This window comes from Podarcis erhardii, assembly GCF_964252035.2.
Source record: "Podarcis erhardii genome assembly, chromosome: 10".
In the NCBI taxonomy this organism is placed as follows: Eukaryota; Metazoa; Chordata; class Lepidosauria; order Squamata; family Lacertidae; genus Podarcis; species Podarcis erhardii.
Window position 1 is genome coordinate 1,131,665 of NC_138500.1, and position 17,566 is coordinate 1,149,230.

The 17,566-nt window shown below is 53.8% G+C and overlaps 1 protein-coding gene and 1 long non-coding RNA gene across 2 annotated transcripts in view; one reads left to right on the plus strand and one right to left on the minus strand.

Moving 5' to 3' along the window:
• Positions 1-1,216, plus strand: part of SND1 (staphylococcal nuclease and tudor domain containing 1) — a 224,164-nt gene extending 222,948 nt beyond the window's left edge. The window contains exons 22-24 of the mRNA XM_081879810.1: positions 385-588; positions 699-743; positions 862-1,216. Coding sequence (XP_081735936.1) covers positions 385-588; positions 699-743; positions 862-927 — 315 coding nt within the window. The 3' untranslated portion in view covers positions 928-1,216. The remainder of the gene's footprint in view (positions 1-384; positions 589-698; positions 744-861) is intronic.
• The window catches only part of LOC309352046, a 413,396-nt gene that overhangs the window by 337,119 nt on the left and 58,711 nt on the right, over positions 1-17,566 (minus strand). The window lies entirely within an intron of this gene.

Sequence of the window (17,566 nt, forward strand, 5' to 3'; positions counted from 1 at the left end):
TTGTCAGAGACGCTGAAGGAAGTAAAAAAATAACTATGATTTGTTGTATGCGGGATTAAACGAAAAATTGGATGGAAATTTATAAAATGTATAACAATAAAAATTATTATAAAAAAAAAAATGCAACCTGAATTGGCTGAATTGAAGGTAGAGCGTTCCACAGGGCGGGCGCCACCACCGAGAAGGCCCTCTGCCTGGTTCCCTGTAACCTCACTTCTCTCAGGGAGGGAACCACCGGAAAGCCCTCAGAGCGGGACCCCGGTGTCTGGGCTGAGCGATGGGGGTGCTCAGGAGCTGCCGCCGCCAGTTTGTTCTGTCCCGCTCTGGAGGGCGGGTTCCAGGCGCCCCTCTGACTGAGTGTGTCCCCCCTTCCTCTCCCCGCAGGAGGAGGCCAGGGCAGACGCCGTGGACAGCGTGGTGCGCGACATCCAGAACACGCAGTGCCTGCTGAACGTGGAGCACGCCGGGCCCAGCTGCCCCCACGTCACCCTGCAGTTTGCCGACTCCAAGGGCGACGTGGGGCTGGGACTGGTGAAGGAGGGGCTGGTGATGGTGGAGCCGCGCAAGGAGAAGCAGTTCCAGAAAGTGGTGAGCGGTGGCGACAGGTCTGCCTGGGAAGTGGGGCGGGTGGGGGGCTGAGCAAGGGGGCAGGGGAAAGGGCAGAGAGGGCCTGCTCTGATTCCGCCTCTTCCCTCCAGATCACAGAGTACCTGAATGCCCAGGAGGCAGCCAAAAGTGCCCGGGTAAGTCAACAAAGGGGGCTGGAGAGCCGGGGGGCAGGTGGTCCCCACGGAGGGGGTATTGGGAGAGGTCCCTGGCTTCCGCTCTGATCTCACCCTCCCCTCTCTGCCCTCCCCGCAGCTGAACTTGTGGCGCTACGGAGACTTCCGCGCTGACGACGCCGACGAGTTTGGCTACAGCCGCTAAGCGACAATCCCGCTGGCCCCTCGCGGCCCCGCCATGCCCCCCCTTCCTGAACCCCAAGCGCCGCCCTGCCTCTGGAGCCCAGTGCCCACCTGGTGGGCGAGAGGGGGAGGGGCTTCATCCAACTCCAGGAGCAGACAGACTTGGCAGTGCCGGCCTGTGGAGGGAAGGAGTCCTGGGGTCTCCCCCCCCCCCAGCCAAGCCTGCCCCCTCCTCCCTCCTCCTCCAGCAGCAGCAGCAGGGGGGGTGTCTGCGTGACGCTTTGGAAGCCAATAAAAGTAGTGAGAAGCTGGTCGAGGCCGTGTCTTTTTGGGGGTGGGAGAGACGGAGGGGAGGGGAACACCCTTCGCCCCCCCCCGACGCTCACACTGAGTTCTGCTCTTATTTCCGGGGGAGGGGGCAGGCATGTTAAGCAAGTACACTAGGGCAGGGGGGCTGCTTTATTTTTGCTCCATGGGCTGGGGGTGGGGTTAAGAGTTATTGTTGCTGCTGCCGTTATTTAAATTTGTATACCATCCCTAGATCTCGGGCCATTTCACAACGCAACAATCCAAAGAACACACAAAATACACAAATTACAACTTTGAGACTGTCAGGTTTGCCCAGTATTGTATATGCGCTTGGCATCCATTCCTTGTTAGTGATCAGCTTGTCCAATGGTTAGGGATTCAGAATGCAGACATTAGCCAGGCAAATCTTACCAGAAGGCCAAGCCTGCTTTGACTCCGCAGACCAGATAGATGGAAGTTTTGAAGAGCCACAGGTTGGGGGGCAGAGGAAAGAGCCTCCGGGGGGCAGGGGGGCTGGCTCTCCCTTGGCCTGGACAAGGCCCTCTCCTGCCATTGTCCTCCTTTCCTTCCTGAGAGCATGAGAAGTGCCTCGTGGATCAGGCCCGTGGCCCACCTAGTCCAGCGTCCTGTTCCCCCATGACGGGAGGTAGAGCTTGGCCATCCTGCCTGGAAGCCACTCACACACCCCTCTTCCTCCTCTGTGGGTTTGCCTCTTATAAAACCATCTGGGTCACTGGCCTTCGCTGTCTCCTGCAGCAGGGAGTTCCACAGGTTAACACTGTGCTGCGTTCTTTTACCCATCCTGAATCTGCCCAACATTCAGCTTCATGGAAGCTCTGTGTCTTCTGATGCCATCCATAGTTTGAAAAACTTCTATCATATCACCTCTCTTTTCTGGTTCCAAACGCTGCTGCCTTTCTTCCTCGCTCTGCCCCCTTGATCACTTGGGCAGCCGTCCTTTTTGAGATGAGGTGGCTGTAACTGCACGCCATTAGCAGGGTGAGGCCAAGGGGGTGCTCTGCCCCTGATCTCTGGTCCCTAGGCGGACGGCTGCCCTGCCCTCCTTCTGATGCGATAATCCTCTGTGCCCGGCCCTCCCTTTCAAAGCAAATAGTGGCTGAAGCGAAAAGGAAGGGGGCTGCTCTGGTGGCGAGCGAAGGAGGGAGAAATCCAATACTGGCTACAAAGCAGAATCCAGCCGCCTCTCGTTACACAATGCAGCCCTCGCCTTTAATTGACTGCTTGCAGTGTCTCGCCGTGGGTCAATCTGTCATGCATTGTCTCCCTGCTCTCTGAGCTGGAGCAAAGCTCTCTCGTCTGGGACTCCTCCTGCCGCCCCCTCTTGCCCCGGCAGCCTTCGGATTATTTATCAGAGGCCGGGATGCGCCTCAGCCCTCTGCAAAGCTTGAGCCTCTTTCTGCCGGTGCTCCGTGGTCCCCAAGGACCCATGTAGACTCAGCTAAGCGGTCAGGGTTTGCTCAGGAATGGCTGAGTGGGTGAAGGCGGCAGGCGTGCTCTGCTGGAGCCAATGCGGAGAGCAAAGGCCCCAAACCGCCCTGGAACAAAAGCAGTGATTTAAATCCTGTTTATGTTGCACCTTGCGAGGCCACAAACCCCCGGCCTTTTTGATGATGGAAGCAGCCGTGTTACAACAGCGGGAGGGCGGGTGCCTTTTGCCCCTGGGCGGTGGGGGGCTCCTCGTTTACTCCAGCGTCGCTGCAGCCTTTGCCCTGAGCTGCAGGAGCACAGGCAGGCAGAAGCAGAGCTCGGCGGAAATTTTACTCCCGAAACGATCCTCCGTGGATCAATGGGCGTGAGGTTGGGTGACGCGCAATGGGCTCCTGTCCCTTAGCGTGGCGTCGTGTTGATGACGTGGGAAGGCGGCTCATCAGACTCACAGCTGGCGCGAAACCGGGGGGGGGGGGGGAGTCGCGGCCCCTTCAGAGGATGAGATTAAGTTCCAGGTTGCCTTCGGTACTTGGCAAATTCAGTCTGGGCAGATGTGAAGCATTATTCCATGGGAAGTCATTAAAATGGGGAGGGGGGGCATGCCTCGCCTGGAAAAGAACAGCAGCTAATTGTTTCCAACTGTTTTTCATGTTGTAACCTGCTCTGGGACCTTGGGGTGAAGGACAGGGAGCAGGTGGGCAGAGGGCGTCCAAGCAGCTCACAAGTTGAAGGGGGCAGGAAGGGTGAATAATAATAATAATAATAATAATAATAATAATAATAATAATAATAATAATATAATTTATTTATATCCTGCCTTCCCCAGCCGAAGCTGGGCTCAGAGCGGCTAACAACAATAAAAGTAACACAGTTTACATAAAATCACAATCAGTGAATTGAAATGCATTCTAAAATCAATTCATTCTAAAATCAATTCCAAATCAAATTAATGGCAACCATTGGGTTAGAGTTCTATGAGGATTACAGAAGGAGAGAGGGGGTCAGACTGTGCCTTGGCCAAAGGCCTGGCAGAACAGCTCTGTCTTGCAGGCCCTGCGGAAAGATGTCAAGTCCCACAGGGCCCTAGTCTCTTGGGACAGAGCGTTCCCCCAGATCGGCGCCACAGCTGAAAAAGCCCTGGCTTTGGTTGAGGCCAGCCTAACCTCCCTATGGCCAGGGATCTCCAAGATGTTTTAGTTTGAAGACCGTAAGGTCCTCCATGGGACATACCAGGAGAAGGGGTCCCATAGGTACGAGGGTCCTAGGCCATATAGGGCTTTAAAGGTTAAAACCAGCACCTTAAACCTGATCCTGTACTCCACCGGGAGCCAGTGCAGCTGGAATGTGATCAAGCCTGTCACTGCAGCTACTTTTCAGGGCCAGGTGGGAGTTGGGGGAGCTGAGTTTTCCTCTGGGCTGCTGTCCTTGGTGCTGATCTGATGGATCCCTCCTTACCGGGCCAGTCCTTTTGAGCCTCCTTTGAAGAGTGCAAGGGGTGCAGACATGGGCCTTGCTGAGGGGAAGGCTCTTTCCTTTTCCTGGGATGAAGGGCGTGGCAGCCTGAGACTGCAAAAACCTTCCGTCTGCAAAGGCCCCTTCAGCTCCTCCCCTCCTCCCGGAAGTGCCTTCCTTATTCCAGCCCAGGTCCCAGTGCACCAGGAATGGAGGCTCCCGGTCTTGCCTGACCCTGGGTGGCCCTAATGCTCCAACCTCCCTTGCGGTTTTTTTTGGGGGGGGGGCACTGCCTGACCTAGCAGCTGTGACAATCGTGTGCCCTTTGGGTCCAGCTGCAGGGCAATCGTGTGCCCTTTGGTCCATCTTTGCTGCTTCCGTGAAAGAAGGCGCCTGTGTCTAGAAATGCCTGCCAGCCATCTCCTTGCCCGTTTAAAGGGGCAGAAGGGACAGGCATCTGCAACACCAAAGTGCCCTGCTCCCCACAGCCATCTGGGGAGGAACCTGCATCACCAAAACTATTGGGAAGTGGGGCTTGCTTTCGCCCAGGTGGGCAGAGCTGGGCTGTTGCCCTCAGGTGCTGCTTGTGGGCCTCTTCCCATTGCGGCTCCTGGGCGGCCAGAAGAGGATGTGGGGCTGGATGGGGCTCCATGGGCCTGATCCGGCAGGCTCTTCCTGCGCTCGCTAGGCTCGGTTTCCCCACCCCACAGCTCCGCATCCACCTTGCAGGCGACTCTTCAGAGGGTTTTGTAAATATTATTCCAATTACATTTATTTTATCACATTAATTATTGAAACATGCCACCCAGTGCACTATCCTGTAATTATGTGCAAATTGAATTAGCACAGCCCTATAATTAGCACATCAATAACGACAGGCCGTGCCAGCAGTAGCCTCTCCTGTGCTGGGACCTGAGATTGGACACATGGAGGGATTTGCCACCAGAAGTTGGCTCCATTTCTCCCCAGTCTTGCCCGTGACCGGAGCCATTGCCACCAGTGAAGCAGGGGCTGGGCGGCCAGCTGCCCCCTCCTGTGCTCCCTGCAGGTGGGGCTGGGAGAGGGAATGGGGAGCTTGAGAGCCCCCTGGTCCAGCAAAGCCCCACTTCTTGCACCGTGGCCACACGTGAGATGCATCTGAGGGGCGAGCGAGTGTCCCTCAGTGTGAGCCCAGTGTGATGCTTCTCATCGCTTGTTTATTGCGTTTATATCCTAACTTTTTCTCCAAAGGTGCTCAAGGTTGCATATGTGGTTTTCTCCCACTCCTCATTTAATCCCCACAACAACCCTGGGAGGTAGGCCAGGCTGAGAGCGGCAGTGACTGGCTCCCAAGGTCAAGTGAGTTTCACAGTTGTGTGGGGGATTCGAACCCTGGTGTCCCAGGTCCTAGTCCGACGCTGACGCTGCTGGCACCTGCTTCCCACCCCCAGGAAGGTGACCAGCACATCCTCAAGTCCTGCTCTGCTCTGCTTTCTCCAGGCTAGATTTGTGAAGGTCAGAGGCTCAGAAGGAGCTGGCCCCGTCCTGGAAACTGGCGTGGGCAAAAGGCCCCGGATTAGCACGGTGCGCTGTTTCTCCGGAGGCGCTGGCCTTCCTGATCCTTCCTTGCATTAATTGCTCCCTCAGTGAGAGCACGAGGCATTGAAAGCAAGGGAGGAGGAATTGGTTCAAGGGGAGTTTCTGCAAAAGCAGCTGAGTTGTGGCAAGATTTTAGAGGAGCTTCCAGCTTCCACTTGCTGGCCAGACTAATCCTGCCCTCTGGAGCAAGAGAGAGCAGGCCTGGTCCGTCTTCTTCATGTATGGTGCCCCCTTCGGATGTTGGAAGACCCCTCTCCTGTTCCTGGGGACGCTTCTCTTCTCCAGGCTACACGTGCCCAGCTTGTTCAACCATTCCTCTCGGGGTTCTGTTTCCAAAGCCCCCCCACCCTCTTCTGGACGTGCGCCATTCCGTCAACGCCCTCCTTTAAAACATGCCCAGAGCTTTACACAGGACACCAGATGCCGCCTGCCCAGGGCAGAAGAGAGTGGGATGCGATTTGTGGTTTGGACACTTTGTTCCTGTGAGTGGAGCATTCGCTTAGGAACATAAGCAGAGCCTTCTGGATGAGGCCAGTGGCCCATCTACTCGAACATCCTGTTCTCTCAGATGCCCCCACGGGAACCCCAAAAGCGGCCCCCTCCCCCTCTGTGGTTTCCAGTAACAGATTCAGAAGCATTGCTTCCTCCAACTGCAGAGGCAGAGCCTAGCTGCTTTGGATAGTGGCCTTTGATAGCCCTCTTCTCCACCATGGATTTAATCCAAGTTGGTGGCCCTTGCGGGAGCCACTTCCAGCGTGGGTTCTGGGCTCTGGGGCAAAGGACTTCCCTGGGCTCTGGGCTCTGGGGCAAAGGACATCCTTTTTTCTGTCCTGAATCTTCCGCCGTTCAGCTTTCTTGGGTGTCCACAAGCTCCAGCGTTAGGAGAAGAGAAAAACTTCTCTCCATCCACATTTTCCATGAGCTGCTATCATCTCGCCTCTTCCCCACCTTTTCTCTCAACTAATAAGTCCCCTGTGGATTCCTGTGGAATCGCTCTATCCCCTTGATGGTTCTGGTTCCCCTTTCCTGAACTTTCTCCAACTCTACAATATTCCAAATGCGGTCGCTCCATAGATTTGTATTATGACATTCTGATGTCAGCAGTTTTAGTTCCGCCTAGCGTGGAATCTACCTCTTTTCCACAGCTGCCGCACACTCGGCTGACGTCTTCATCCAGCCGTCCACCATGACCCCGGCTTTTTAGCAACTGCATCACACTGCTGGCTCATGTCCAGTTTATGATAAATTAAATTGCCTAGATCTTTCTTACACGTTCGGTTGCCAAGCCAGGTCTCCCCTAGCCTATTTCTGTGCCTCTGGTTCTCTGAGTCTAAATGCAGGACTTTACACTGATCTCTGCGGAATTGCATCTTCTTGGTTTCAGTCCAGCGTTCCAGCCTATCACTGTCCTTTTGCATCTGGCTCCAGCCTTTGTGGCAATTGCTCTCCCTCCCAGCTTGGTGTCGTCAGCAACTGTGATGAAGCTTTCCTCTGCTCCACCCAAGTCATTTATGAAAATGCCGAGCAGCTCAGGGCCCGGGACAGAAGCTTTCTTTGCCATTCCTCTGGGGACCTCGAGGCAGAGCCGTAACTCAGCCCTTGCCCGCTGGCTGGGGTTGGTCAACCAACTGCAATGTTGCTGGAGAACAGCATTGCCCAGCCCACACTGGATCAGCTTGTCAACAAGGGTGTCACGGGAGACCTTCAGTTTTACTCCCAGTAGACCCATTCATGTTAATGAACATGACCAAGTTCATTCCAGTAATTTCAGTGGGTCTGGTCTGAGTAAAACTTACTTGAATACCCCATCCTCTCAAAAGGGGTCCTGTGACAACCACAGATGGACAGCTTAATCACCTGTTGCAGAATTCATCTTGCATTCACCGGTCGGTCGTGTCTGGATACATTTCCCTCCAGCCTTTTGGAAGGCCTCCAATCACCTGGCAGCTCACAAGGTTGCAGGCCAGTGGCTCTGAACTAAACGCCCAGAAGCTCCTTTGACACACCTGGATGCAATTCAGCTGGACCCAGAGAGCTCGGCTGATTCAAAGGAGCCAAGAGGTCCCCCCACCATCTCCTTACCTGTCCTTATACCAAGAACTGACTTAGTTGGTCTTTAAGGTGCTACTGGAAGGAATTTGTTTTGTTTTGACTATGGCAGACCAACACGGCTACCTATCTGTAACTGTCCTTAAATCGTTTGTTTTGCCTTTCCCCATGAGGAAAACAATTCGTAGAATCATAGAGTTGGAAGAGACCACAAGGGCCATCGAGTCCAACCCCCTGCCAAGCAGAAAAAGCCATCAGAGTACTCCTGACATATGGTCGTCAAGCCTCTGCTTAAAGACCTCCAAAGAAGGAGACTCCACCACACTCCTTGGCAGCAAATTCCACTGTCGAACAGCTCTTACTGTCAGGAAGTTCTTCCTAATGAGAAGAACTCCTAGGAGAAGGTGGTGAGGGCAGAACAGGGAGCATCGCAAGAGGCTGGACTGTGAGTGGTTTCCCCCTTCTCATGGTCTTCAGCTCACGGTTCAGCCTCCACCCCGTTATCAGGCCCTTCCTTGTCCTCCTTGCGTCAGTCTCAGCCGAAGTTGCCCCTCCCTTTTGCATCCCCTCCAAGTTCCACCCCATTCTGGCCTTCAGCCTTTCTGGCATCAACCTTACAAGATGAGACTCCTCTGTGGTCCTCATCCTCAGCGATGTCGCCCTCCTCCCATGTCCTGGGCATGCTCCTCCTGCAGCCCCCCCCCCCCCGTTTTCCCTTCTCATTGGAACAGTCTGCCGTTGCATCTTCAGCATCCCACTCTTCAGACTCTTGGAGAAGGATTTCTCCACCTGGGGGGGGGGGTCCTACCCAGCTTTTGCACTTGCAGTTTAAATCGTCTTTCCTAAAATGCAAGGTGCACACCTGACTCCCTTCGGGGTTTGCATCCCTCTCTGTCACCAGTTCCAAGAGGAGATGGCCCCTCCCCTCCCTGCCCCCTTTCTTTCTCGCCCCGTGTGTCAGGGTCAGGCCAAGGAGAGCAGGACCCCCCCCCCCGTTCCTCCCTCCCCCTCCTGAGAGATGAAGTTGTCTCCAAGGCAAGCCGGGGATTTATTGGACTTCCTGTTTTATGCGGGGTTCGACTTCCAGCAGATGCCAGGATAATTGAAATCCCCCATTCCTGCTCTGACTCTCTGTGATTTCTCTTCTTGCAATCTGCTTCAGGAGAGCATCCTTGCGCCTTCTTCCCCGCAGAGGTGGCCTGTGGGATATAAAGCCATCACAGCTCCTCTCCTGCTTCCCCCTTGATGGGCACCTGACTGCTTTCTGCTTCCTCTCCTGCCCCTTCCTCCTTGGCCTGCCTCTGGGTTTTGCCAAACCTAGTTCTTCTCCTTTGCCTGAGAGGGGCATCTCCCCACCACCACAATGGGGCAGCGGTGACAGGGCAGCCAGCCCCAACCTTTGCCGCCTTCCCCCACCTATCCTGCACTGCCTTGTATTTCGTCATCCATTCAATACCTCTGTGGGCATCAGTGAGACCCAGGTGGGACAGCAAGAGGGCCTTCAAAGGTGGACAGTGCAAAAGGTGGGAGGAGGAGGAAAGTCTAGCCAGGATTGTGGCCTCCATGCTGCTGAGAATTAGGGAAAGGGAGGAGGGCTTCCCTTTGAGGTTCCCAGAAGCATAGATCTGTCCAGCTACAATTCTGGAGATGGAAGTATAGGCTGGATCAGGGATGACGACCAGGTTGCGCCCAGGGGCATCGCTGTGCCCACCCCCACCTCCCATAGTGCCCACAAAAGGTCTCTGTAAATATCTCTGCAAAGCATGGAGAGGCTGCTTACTCTTTCTGTTTGAGCTGACACAGCCTCCGCTACACTGAACACATTTCTTCAGATGCCAAGACTGGACACACACACACTCCCTCCCTTTCCAAAGCCAGGAAAGATGCCAAGAGCCTCTCTCTGTGAGTGGGCACGGCTGATGTAAGTGTTTCTTCCAATTGATTGGGGGGTGGGGAGGCCTGCCCCATTGGGTGGTCCTGCCTTTTCCTCTCTCAGTTAGATGTGGCAGTCATTTTGCGTCTTGTCACAAAAATACATGTGCGCACCGCAGCCATTTTCTTACTGGTGCCCACACACCCCTTTCTCAAAACCCCACATGTTCTCACACAGGCAATTGTCCTAGAACCCGGATCCTTACACACACACACACACACACACCCTGCTAGTTTGGCCTTGAGCTGACATGGAAAGTCGCCAATATTCAACCCTCTCCCCTTCCCCTTTTGAACGTGAAATGAGTGTTTTACCAATGTTCAGACATGAAAACGGTCCGATGGCCTCATCCATCACTGCATGTCATGGTCAGACCAAAACTCAGGAGGCACCAAATACAGCATGTCCCATAATTGATCAATAGATTGCCAATAATTGCGGAGCCTTCTATGCAGAGATTCGGGCCTAGCTAAGGAGGCACACTGCAGTATGGAATCGTGGAGTTGAAAGGAACCTCAAGGCTCATCTAGTCTGACCGCTTTGCCACGCAACAATGGGGGCAGTGTCCTTTGGACGGCCAGGTAAAGAGTTTGCCAGCATTTAAGGTGCCCTTGAACTCCCACCTGACACATATCAGCCCAGCCTGGAATGCAATAATTTCAATGAGGCCTTTGGGTCAGTTGCTGCATTGATTGATTGATTGATTGATTGATTGATTGATTGATTGCATTTACATATTGCCTTTTTCTTCTGAAGGTAGCATGCAAGGTTCTCCACCTCCTCAGTTTAATCCCGCAAGAACGCTGTGAGGCAGGTTAAGTTGTGAAAAAGTGACCGGCCCAGTGAGCTTAATGGCCTAGTGGGGTATTTGACCCCCAGTCCTTTTCCGATACCTTAACCACTGCACATCATTGTCTCTTTGCCCCCCTTCTGAAAAAGTTGGCTGTGCCTACTGAGTGAAGGGCTGAGGCCTCGTGGGGTCATGAAGGTGGGTTAAAACTCTGCTGCCCTCAGGGACTGGGGCACAACAGGATGGGCAGTCCTGGCCCTCTCCTTGGGCTGGCATCCTGCAAGGACCAGCTTGTCTCTGGTTCACCTGGCAAAGGACGTTGGGGATGAGCCATAGATGCCTGAGAAATGCGTTGATGGGGGCAGAAGACTTGTGCCACTCAAGACCCTCCAGGGAAGGAGCAAAGCTCCCCTCACTTCTTGCTGACCCCCAATGAGAGGGAAGGGGGTAGAAGAGCTCTTTCTGGAGACCCCATCCCCTCCTGCCTCCCACTGGCTGGGCCCAAAGGCATCTCTGCATCCCAGGGTCATCGCTGATGCTCAACAGAAGAACCTCAGGAGAGACTCTGCATCAGGCCAGAGGGGACCCACCTGGTCCAGCATCCCGGTCTTGGATCCGAGCCCCCCGCCCCTCCTGCGGTTTCTGGCACGTGGCCTTCAGAATCGACTGGGGAGGCAGAGCAGAGCCATCAAGCCTCCTCCTGCCTAAGGAAGCTCCAGAGCTCATTTCTGGCATCTTAAGCCTGGCTAATCCACTCCAGCTCTCGCCTTCCCTCCTGCGGAACTTCTCCCTTGGGAAAAGAGCGGCCGCGTGAGGAGAGACTTGGATGGATTGCGCTGCTCCTCCAGGCTCCTCCTCCTCCTCCTCCTCCTCCTGACTTTTCTCCTCCACTCCCTGAAAGGAAACTGGGTCTCTCTCAGCTGTTTTCTGTAGCTGTAGCTACAGGCTAGGGCCTGCTGGGTGGATCCTGGGCTGGAGAAAAGGCACAGACACCTCCTGCTTACAGAATCGTAGAGTTGGAAGGGACCCCCAAAGGTCCTCTAGTCCAACCCCTTTCTTCTTTGGCGATCCCTCGTAGCCGAGTAAGATTGTCTTCCATGAACACGGGTGACTGTGGAGGCCAATTCTGGATCCACACGTCCTTCCACAGTGGGGACATTGGCTTCCAACCTCCTGCAATGCAGGAATCTCAGCTGAAGCATCCGTGACAGACGGCCATCCAACCTCTGCTTAAAGACTTCCACAGAAGGAGAAGGAGACTGAGGGCGGGTTTAGGGAACTGCGTTCCAGGCAGCTCTGGGGAGCTCCTTTTGGCCACTCTGTAGCCCCCTCTCCTTGATCCATTGCACAGCTTTTGCAAGCCTTCTCGAGAGTCCTTGGTCAAGAAAGGGAGGGAGAGAGAAACACACTCCCTGCTCAGGGTCTCTGCAAGAAGCTGCCTTTTGGCAGCGGGCAGGTTCAGCTCTGACTGGCAGCCACAGCAGAGTCTCTCCCACTCAGCCGCTGCTGCCTGAGACCCTCTGCCCTGCGATCAGCCTGGGGACCTTCTGCCTGCTTCCCTCCCCCTGAGCTCCGGCCTCTTCTCTGATCCCTCTCCTGTCCAGGGGGGGCTCCTTCTGGCGCAGAGCCCAACCAAGTGCCACAAAAGGTGCAAGGGCAGGTGGGGGGGGCAGGGCTGGCTTGGGCAAGGTGGCACCCCTCCCTCCCTCCATGCAGAAAAGCCAACCGGCTTAGCAGTTGACTCTCCAACATTGGCACTGCCCTCTGCTGCCCCCAAGGAGCTGGGCACAGGTCAGTCCATGTGGCTCACACAGTGCTGTTCAGCACATTTGCCACCTGAGGCGGACGCCTCCCTCAGTCTCACATTAGGGCTGGCTCTGAGGTTGGTGTGTATGTGTGTGAGAGAGAGAGGGGGGGGCGCTGACCTTGGGATTTGACACTTAAGAGGAGGCTGCCAGATGGAGCTCATCCTGGCCCCCTTGGGGAGGGTTGGGGGGCATGCACTGAGGGTGTGGCAAGATTCCCCCCCCCCCGCAGCTCACTTTTCCATTGTCTCAGACGATAACCTTTTACAGATTCGGGGAGGGGAACCTGCTTCCGATCTCTTTGGTAACAAGGAGCGAATGGTGTCGCGGGTGAAGGAGGGGGGGGTGAACGCCCTCCAGCAGCTCTAATCACAATTAAAAGGGATTTCAATAATCATCTGGGAGAAAGCGGCAGAAATTGAAAAGACAAAAGGACTGAGACTCGGAAAGGGTCAGCGACTCCTTCAAAATGCAAATGGGGAGACGGAGCATCAAACCTGATGCCTGCAGAACAGATGTGAGAGGCCTCCGTCCCCCCCAACACAGCAATCAGAAGACCAGAATTGGAGGATGAAGGGAAGCAAGCAACCCTCCTCATCAGCTGCCCAGGCCTCGGGTACGAAGGACCCCCTCCCCTCGCTCTGAGAGCCTGGCCTCCCCTTTCCCCAGAAGGGATAGAGGCAGCTATATCTCCGCAGGGCTTGATATTTGCCAGAGCTGAGCCAGGGAACCTTCGTTTTAATGCTTGCAGTAGCAATTCCAGCAAAAGCTTCTGAGGATGTGCAGAGTGCCTTTAGCCACAGGCTCCCTCTAGACCAGGGGTCTGCAGGGGGCCGGTCCACTGCCCCTCAGACCTCGTGGGGGGCCAGACTATGTTTTTTGGGGGGAGCAACCCCGCCCCACGACTCTCCCCTCCCTTCACAGCACCGGACGAGCCCCGGTGACTGCTTACCTGTGCCTTGCGAGTGGCAGGGGCTGGCGGCGGAGGGACGGTGAGCGGCGCGAAATGGCCAACAGCGGCTCAACAAAGCCCAGCCCCCTTCCTCCTCTAGGCAGGGCAGAGAGAAGCCAGGAGGAGGGAGGGAGGAGGCGGCGCTGTGTGTGAGGGGGGGGGGGAATGGCGCAGGCCAAATGATCAGAATCCCCATGGCGATTCCCAGACTGTCCGCAGGCCGGATCCAGAAGGCAATTGGGCCAGATCCTGCCCCCGGGCCTTAGTTTGCTGACCCATGCTCTAGACCAGCCTTTCTCAACCTTGGGTCCCCAGATGTTTTTGGCCTACAACCCCCATGATCCCTAGCTCACAGGACCAGTGGTCAGGGATGATGGGAGTTGTAGGCCAAAAACATCTGGGGACCCAAGGTTGAGAAAGGCTGGTCTAGACACACTTGTAAGGGTCAAGGCTGGCTGAGCATCCGCCAGAGACTCTTTAGCTGTGATTGCTGCATTCATAGAATCTCAGAATTGGAAAGGTTCAAAAGGGAGTTGGACTCAGTGACCTTTTGGCTCCCTTCCCACTCAACATTTCACTCTTATCATCGGTGGCTGGATGCTGGAGATCAAGTGGGGGGGGGGAATCCTGGGATCTTGCAAGTGTGATAGTTGCATGAAAGAGGAACCTTCATAGTGTTATAAGAAAAAAAAAACCTGCTCCTTTTCCCTTATGGGGTACCCAAGAGCCCATATAGAGCCCTTTTGTAGGTTCTCTATCGGTAGGAGAAAATAACAGAGACAAACCAGAGAATATTGAGAAGCAAAGCATCTAGTAAGCCTGATCTTTATTAACTGTTGCAACAGGGTGCTCCCCCCCTCCCCAGGAGGCAGGAAGAGGACCCAGGACAAAGGTGTGCAAGCCCTTATATAGACTTTTGAACGCCCACCCTGGAGCCTAAGACCACCCCCCCAATACATACCTACATCAGAGAAGGGGCAGACTACAACAGAAACCTGAGTGTGTTGTTTTTCTCCTGCCAGGTTACCTGATTGGATTACCTGGGCATCCTGGCTACTCTTTTGTCATGATAGCTACTCCCTTCCTGAATCCAGGTCACAGGCTCACTCTGTTCATATCTTAAATGTGCCCTTGAGGCAGGATTTGTGAGCAAAGAGACAATGGGGAGCCTCCCCATTTCCTTCGACCTTGCAGAGAAATATTTGAGGTCATTTGGGAGAGACAAAATGGTTTCAGGACTTTTTTTCTGTGGGGTTTCAGACATGTGGTTTATACATTTATATTATACATATTCTCTCTCTCTCTCTCTCTTATATATATATATATCACCTTAACATTCTTATAACAATAGGAAATTCCTGCCTGATGCAGAGCCAGCCTTTGGTCCATGTAGCTCAATGTTGTCTGCACTGGTTGGCAGCAGCAGCCCTCCATTGTTTCAGGACAGGTGTCTCTCCCAACCTTGTGGGATGTTTTGCTAGAGCAGTCAAGTACAACAGTTTCCTAGAATGGACACGCAGGGGGAAGTGGCTCCAGGCAGCGAGGACTTCCTGTCTTACCTGTTGGGAGCCCCCTCCCCCTGAGTGTGGCCAGGTAGATGGGAGTGACCCTAGCTGACCAAAGGCCACACAGACATCTCCCTCTTTTGGATGCCTCTTCTGAGACACTCTGCTGCTCCTGACTCTTAGCCAGCAGAGGATGGGGCCACAAGTAGCAAGTCTGAGATTTAGCCCAGATTTCCTTCTCTCTGCAAATGTACTGGTAACCACAAGATAAAGCCTGCCTTCAGGTTACTGCTGTGAACTGAACGTGAGTCAAACTTTATTCTTATTTTCAAGAGGACTGCGTTGTGTTATATTCTTGCTTTAAGAGGGAAATAAAGGGGGAAATTTACCCCTTGCACAAGGCAGACTGGATTGCTTAATTAAAAGGCTCTTAACGAGTCATCAATGGCTTGACTAGAAGCTGCAAGGGAATGCTCTCTGCTGTTTGCTCACTAGTGGGAGTGAGGAGGGATCATATTTAATTAATATATTATCTCCTGCCTTTCTAAACATCCCCACAAACCTTACCTGGTGATGTCAGGCATTGCATGGAGAGGCGAGGGGGGGGGGGCTTTAGAAGGTAGGCCACAGGACTGGCCATTTTGGAGGAAGGGGGGCAGCAGCCAGGCCCCCCTCGCTCATCCCTGGAGGGGGCAGGTGTAGCCCTAGCAGGAACGGCCCCTCTTCTCCACAGGCACTGCAGAGGCAGAGCTCCTTTCTCTTTGCCCCCCTCCTCAGCTCAGAGCAGCAAGGAAGCAGCCCAAGGGGTGGGGTGGCCTTCCCCCATGAGGTGCCCCCACTCTCACTGGTGGGTCAAATTTGTCAGGGAGGGAGGAAAAGAAACAGTTCAATGTCAGAATCTCAGCCCAAGAATCCCTGGCAACAGAGGAGCCAGCAGCTGGAACTGAGAAGAATTTCTTTTTTTAAAAAAAACTTTATTCCAAAACCGAAAAAGAATTACAAACATCAAATTCAAAATCCATATTCGTTTTGTAACATAAGCCTATTACATAGTTGACTAGATTAAAAGATACCTAATTGCTATAGACTTCCCTTTGCTATATATAAATGCAATGCAATTATAAATATTATATTAGAACTTTTTATAAATTCCCCTATACCCCCCACTCCCCTTCACCCATGTGTGATCTCAATATTTTTTTAAAACTTCTTCCATCTTGTTGTGTTGTTGTATTTTAATAATTATTTAGTTGATTCTTTTATTATTTCCTTGCCAACCCCTGCACGTTTTTGGAATTGAGAAGCATTTCAGGGGCCCCCTGTGGCCTTCCGTAGCCCCCTCCTCCATGAAGTTTTTGTTCTCTGCCTGTTCTTTGGAGGCTGCCAACCCCCAGGAATCAGGAAACCTGGGCAGCTAGCCACCCTCATGGATTCACCCAGCCCAGCCTCCTGCCCCACTGACCAGGCCCACAAGCGCAGCTCTGAACAAGGAGCCCAGATTTCTCCTGGCAGGGAAGCCGTCCGCTCTCCTTGTGAGTCACAGGGTTGGAGAAAGACTCTCCTTTCTCCTGCCTCTCTCACCTTTCTTCCTGGCTGCTCCCTCCTCACTCACCCACTTGCAGGGGGCCTTGAAACCCAGAGAGAAACTCGCTGAAGGAGTGAGAGAGAGACCCCAGCCTCGTCTTCTCCTTTGGCTGGCATCTGCACGGCACTTCAGCACAGAAGTGCACCGGTTTCCCAAACATGCCCAGAGCAGGAGATTTATGCTCAAAAATAAATATGTGGATTTACGAGAGGCACCGGCAAAGCGCAGAGGTCTGGGCAATCAGGCCCCGGGCAACTTGGAAATCACATTTTGGTGAGCAATTTCTTTCCTTGCTGCCGGTGATCTTACCTGGGGGCAGCTGCGCCCGCCTGCCATTGGCTGCATTAGCCGGCTGCACCAGGCCCTCCAGCAGGTCAGGGAGCTGTGAGCTCGCAAGGAGGGGATCAGGCCCAGGTGGAAGGGAGCCGTGTCTCGCCTGGCATTGCAGGTGTGCATTTGTGTGTGTGACCCTCTGCAGCACAGCTGGATGTGGGAAGGGACCGCTGCCGCAGACAGAGGACAAATCTCAGAAACAGCATGAAGTCAACCTTCCCCGCGCTTGTGTCACGGTGTCAAGTGAGCCGAGCGCTCAGCAGGGTGGCGTCCAGAGGCGGCAGAGGCTTCTGCTTCTTTTAAATGGTCGCTGCTGCTGCTGCTGCTGGCTCTCCGCATCAATGGGGTGTAATGGCCAGAATTTTGGACCCGAGTTCAAATCCCCCCTTGGTGGCCATGAAGCTCCTTGGAAGACCTTGGCGGCCAGTCATTTCATCTCAGCCTAATCTACCTCACAGGGTTGTTGTGAGGATAAACTGGGGAGGGAGAAGCAGGCATTGAGCTCCTGGTGAAAAGGAAGGGGTATAGATGCAGTGAAATAAATATAGATATAATAAAACCAACCCAGATAATAATAATAATAATAACACAGTGGTACCTTGGATTACATACGCTTCAGGTTACAGACTCCGCTAACCCAGAAATATTACCTCGGGTTAAGAACTTTGCTTCAGGATGAGAACAGAAATCGCGTCGTAGCGGCGCGGCAGCAGTGGGAGGCCCCATTAGCTAAAGTGGTGCTTCAGGTTAAGAACAGTTTCAGGTTAAGAACAGAGCTCCAGAACGAATTAAGTTCTTAACCCGAGGTACCACTGTAATAATAAACAAATAAGTAGTAATAATAATAATAATTTATTTCTACCTCACCCATCTGGCTGGGTTTCCCAGACAATATTTCTAACAAAATATTAAAATACTTGG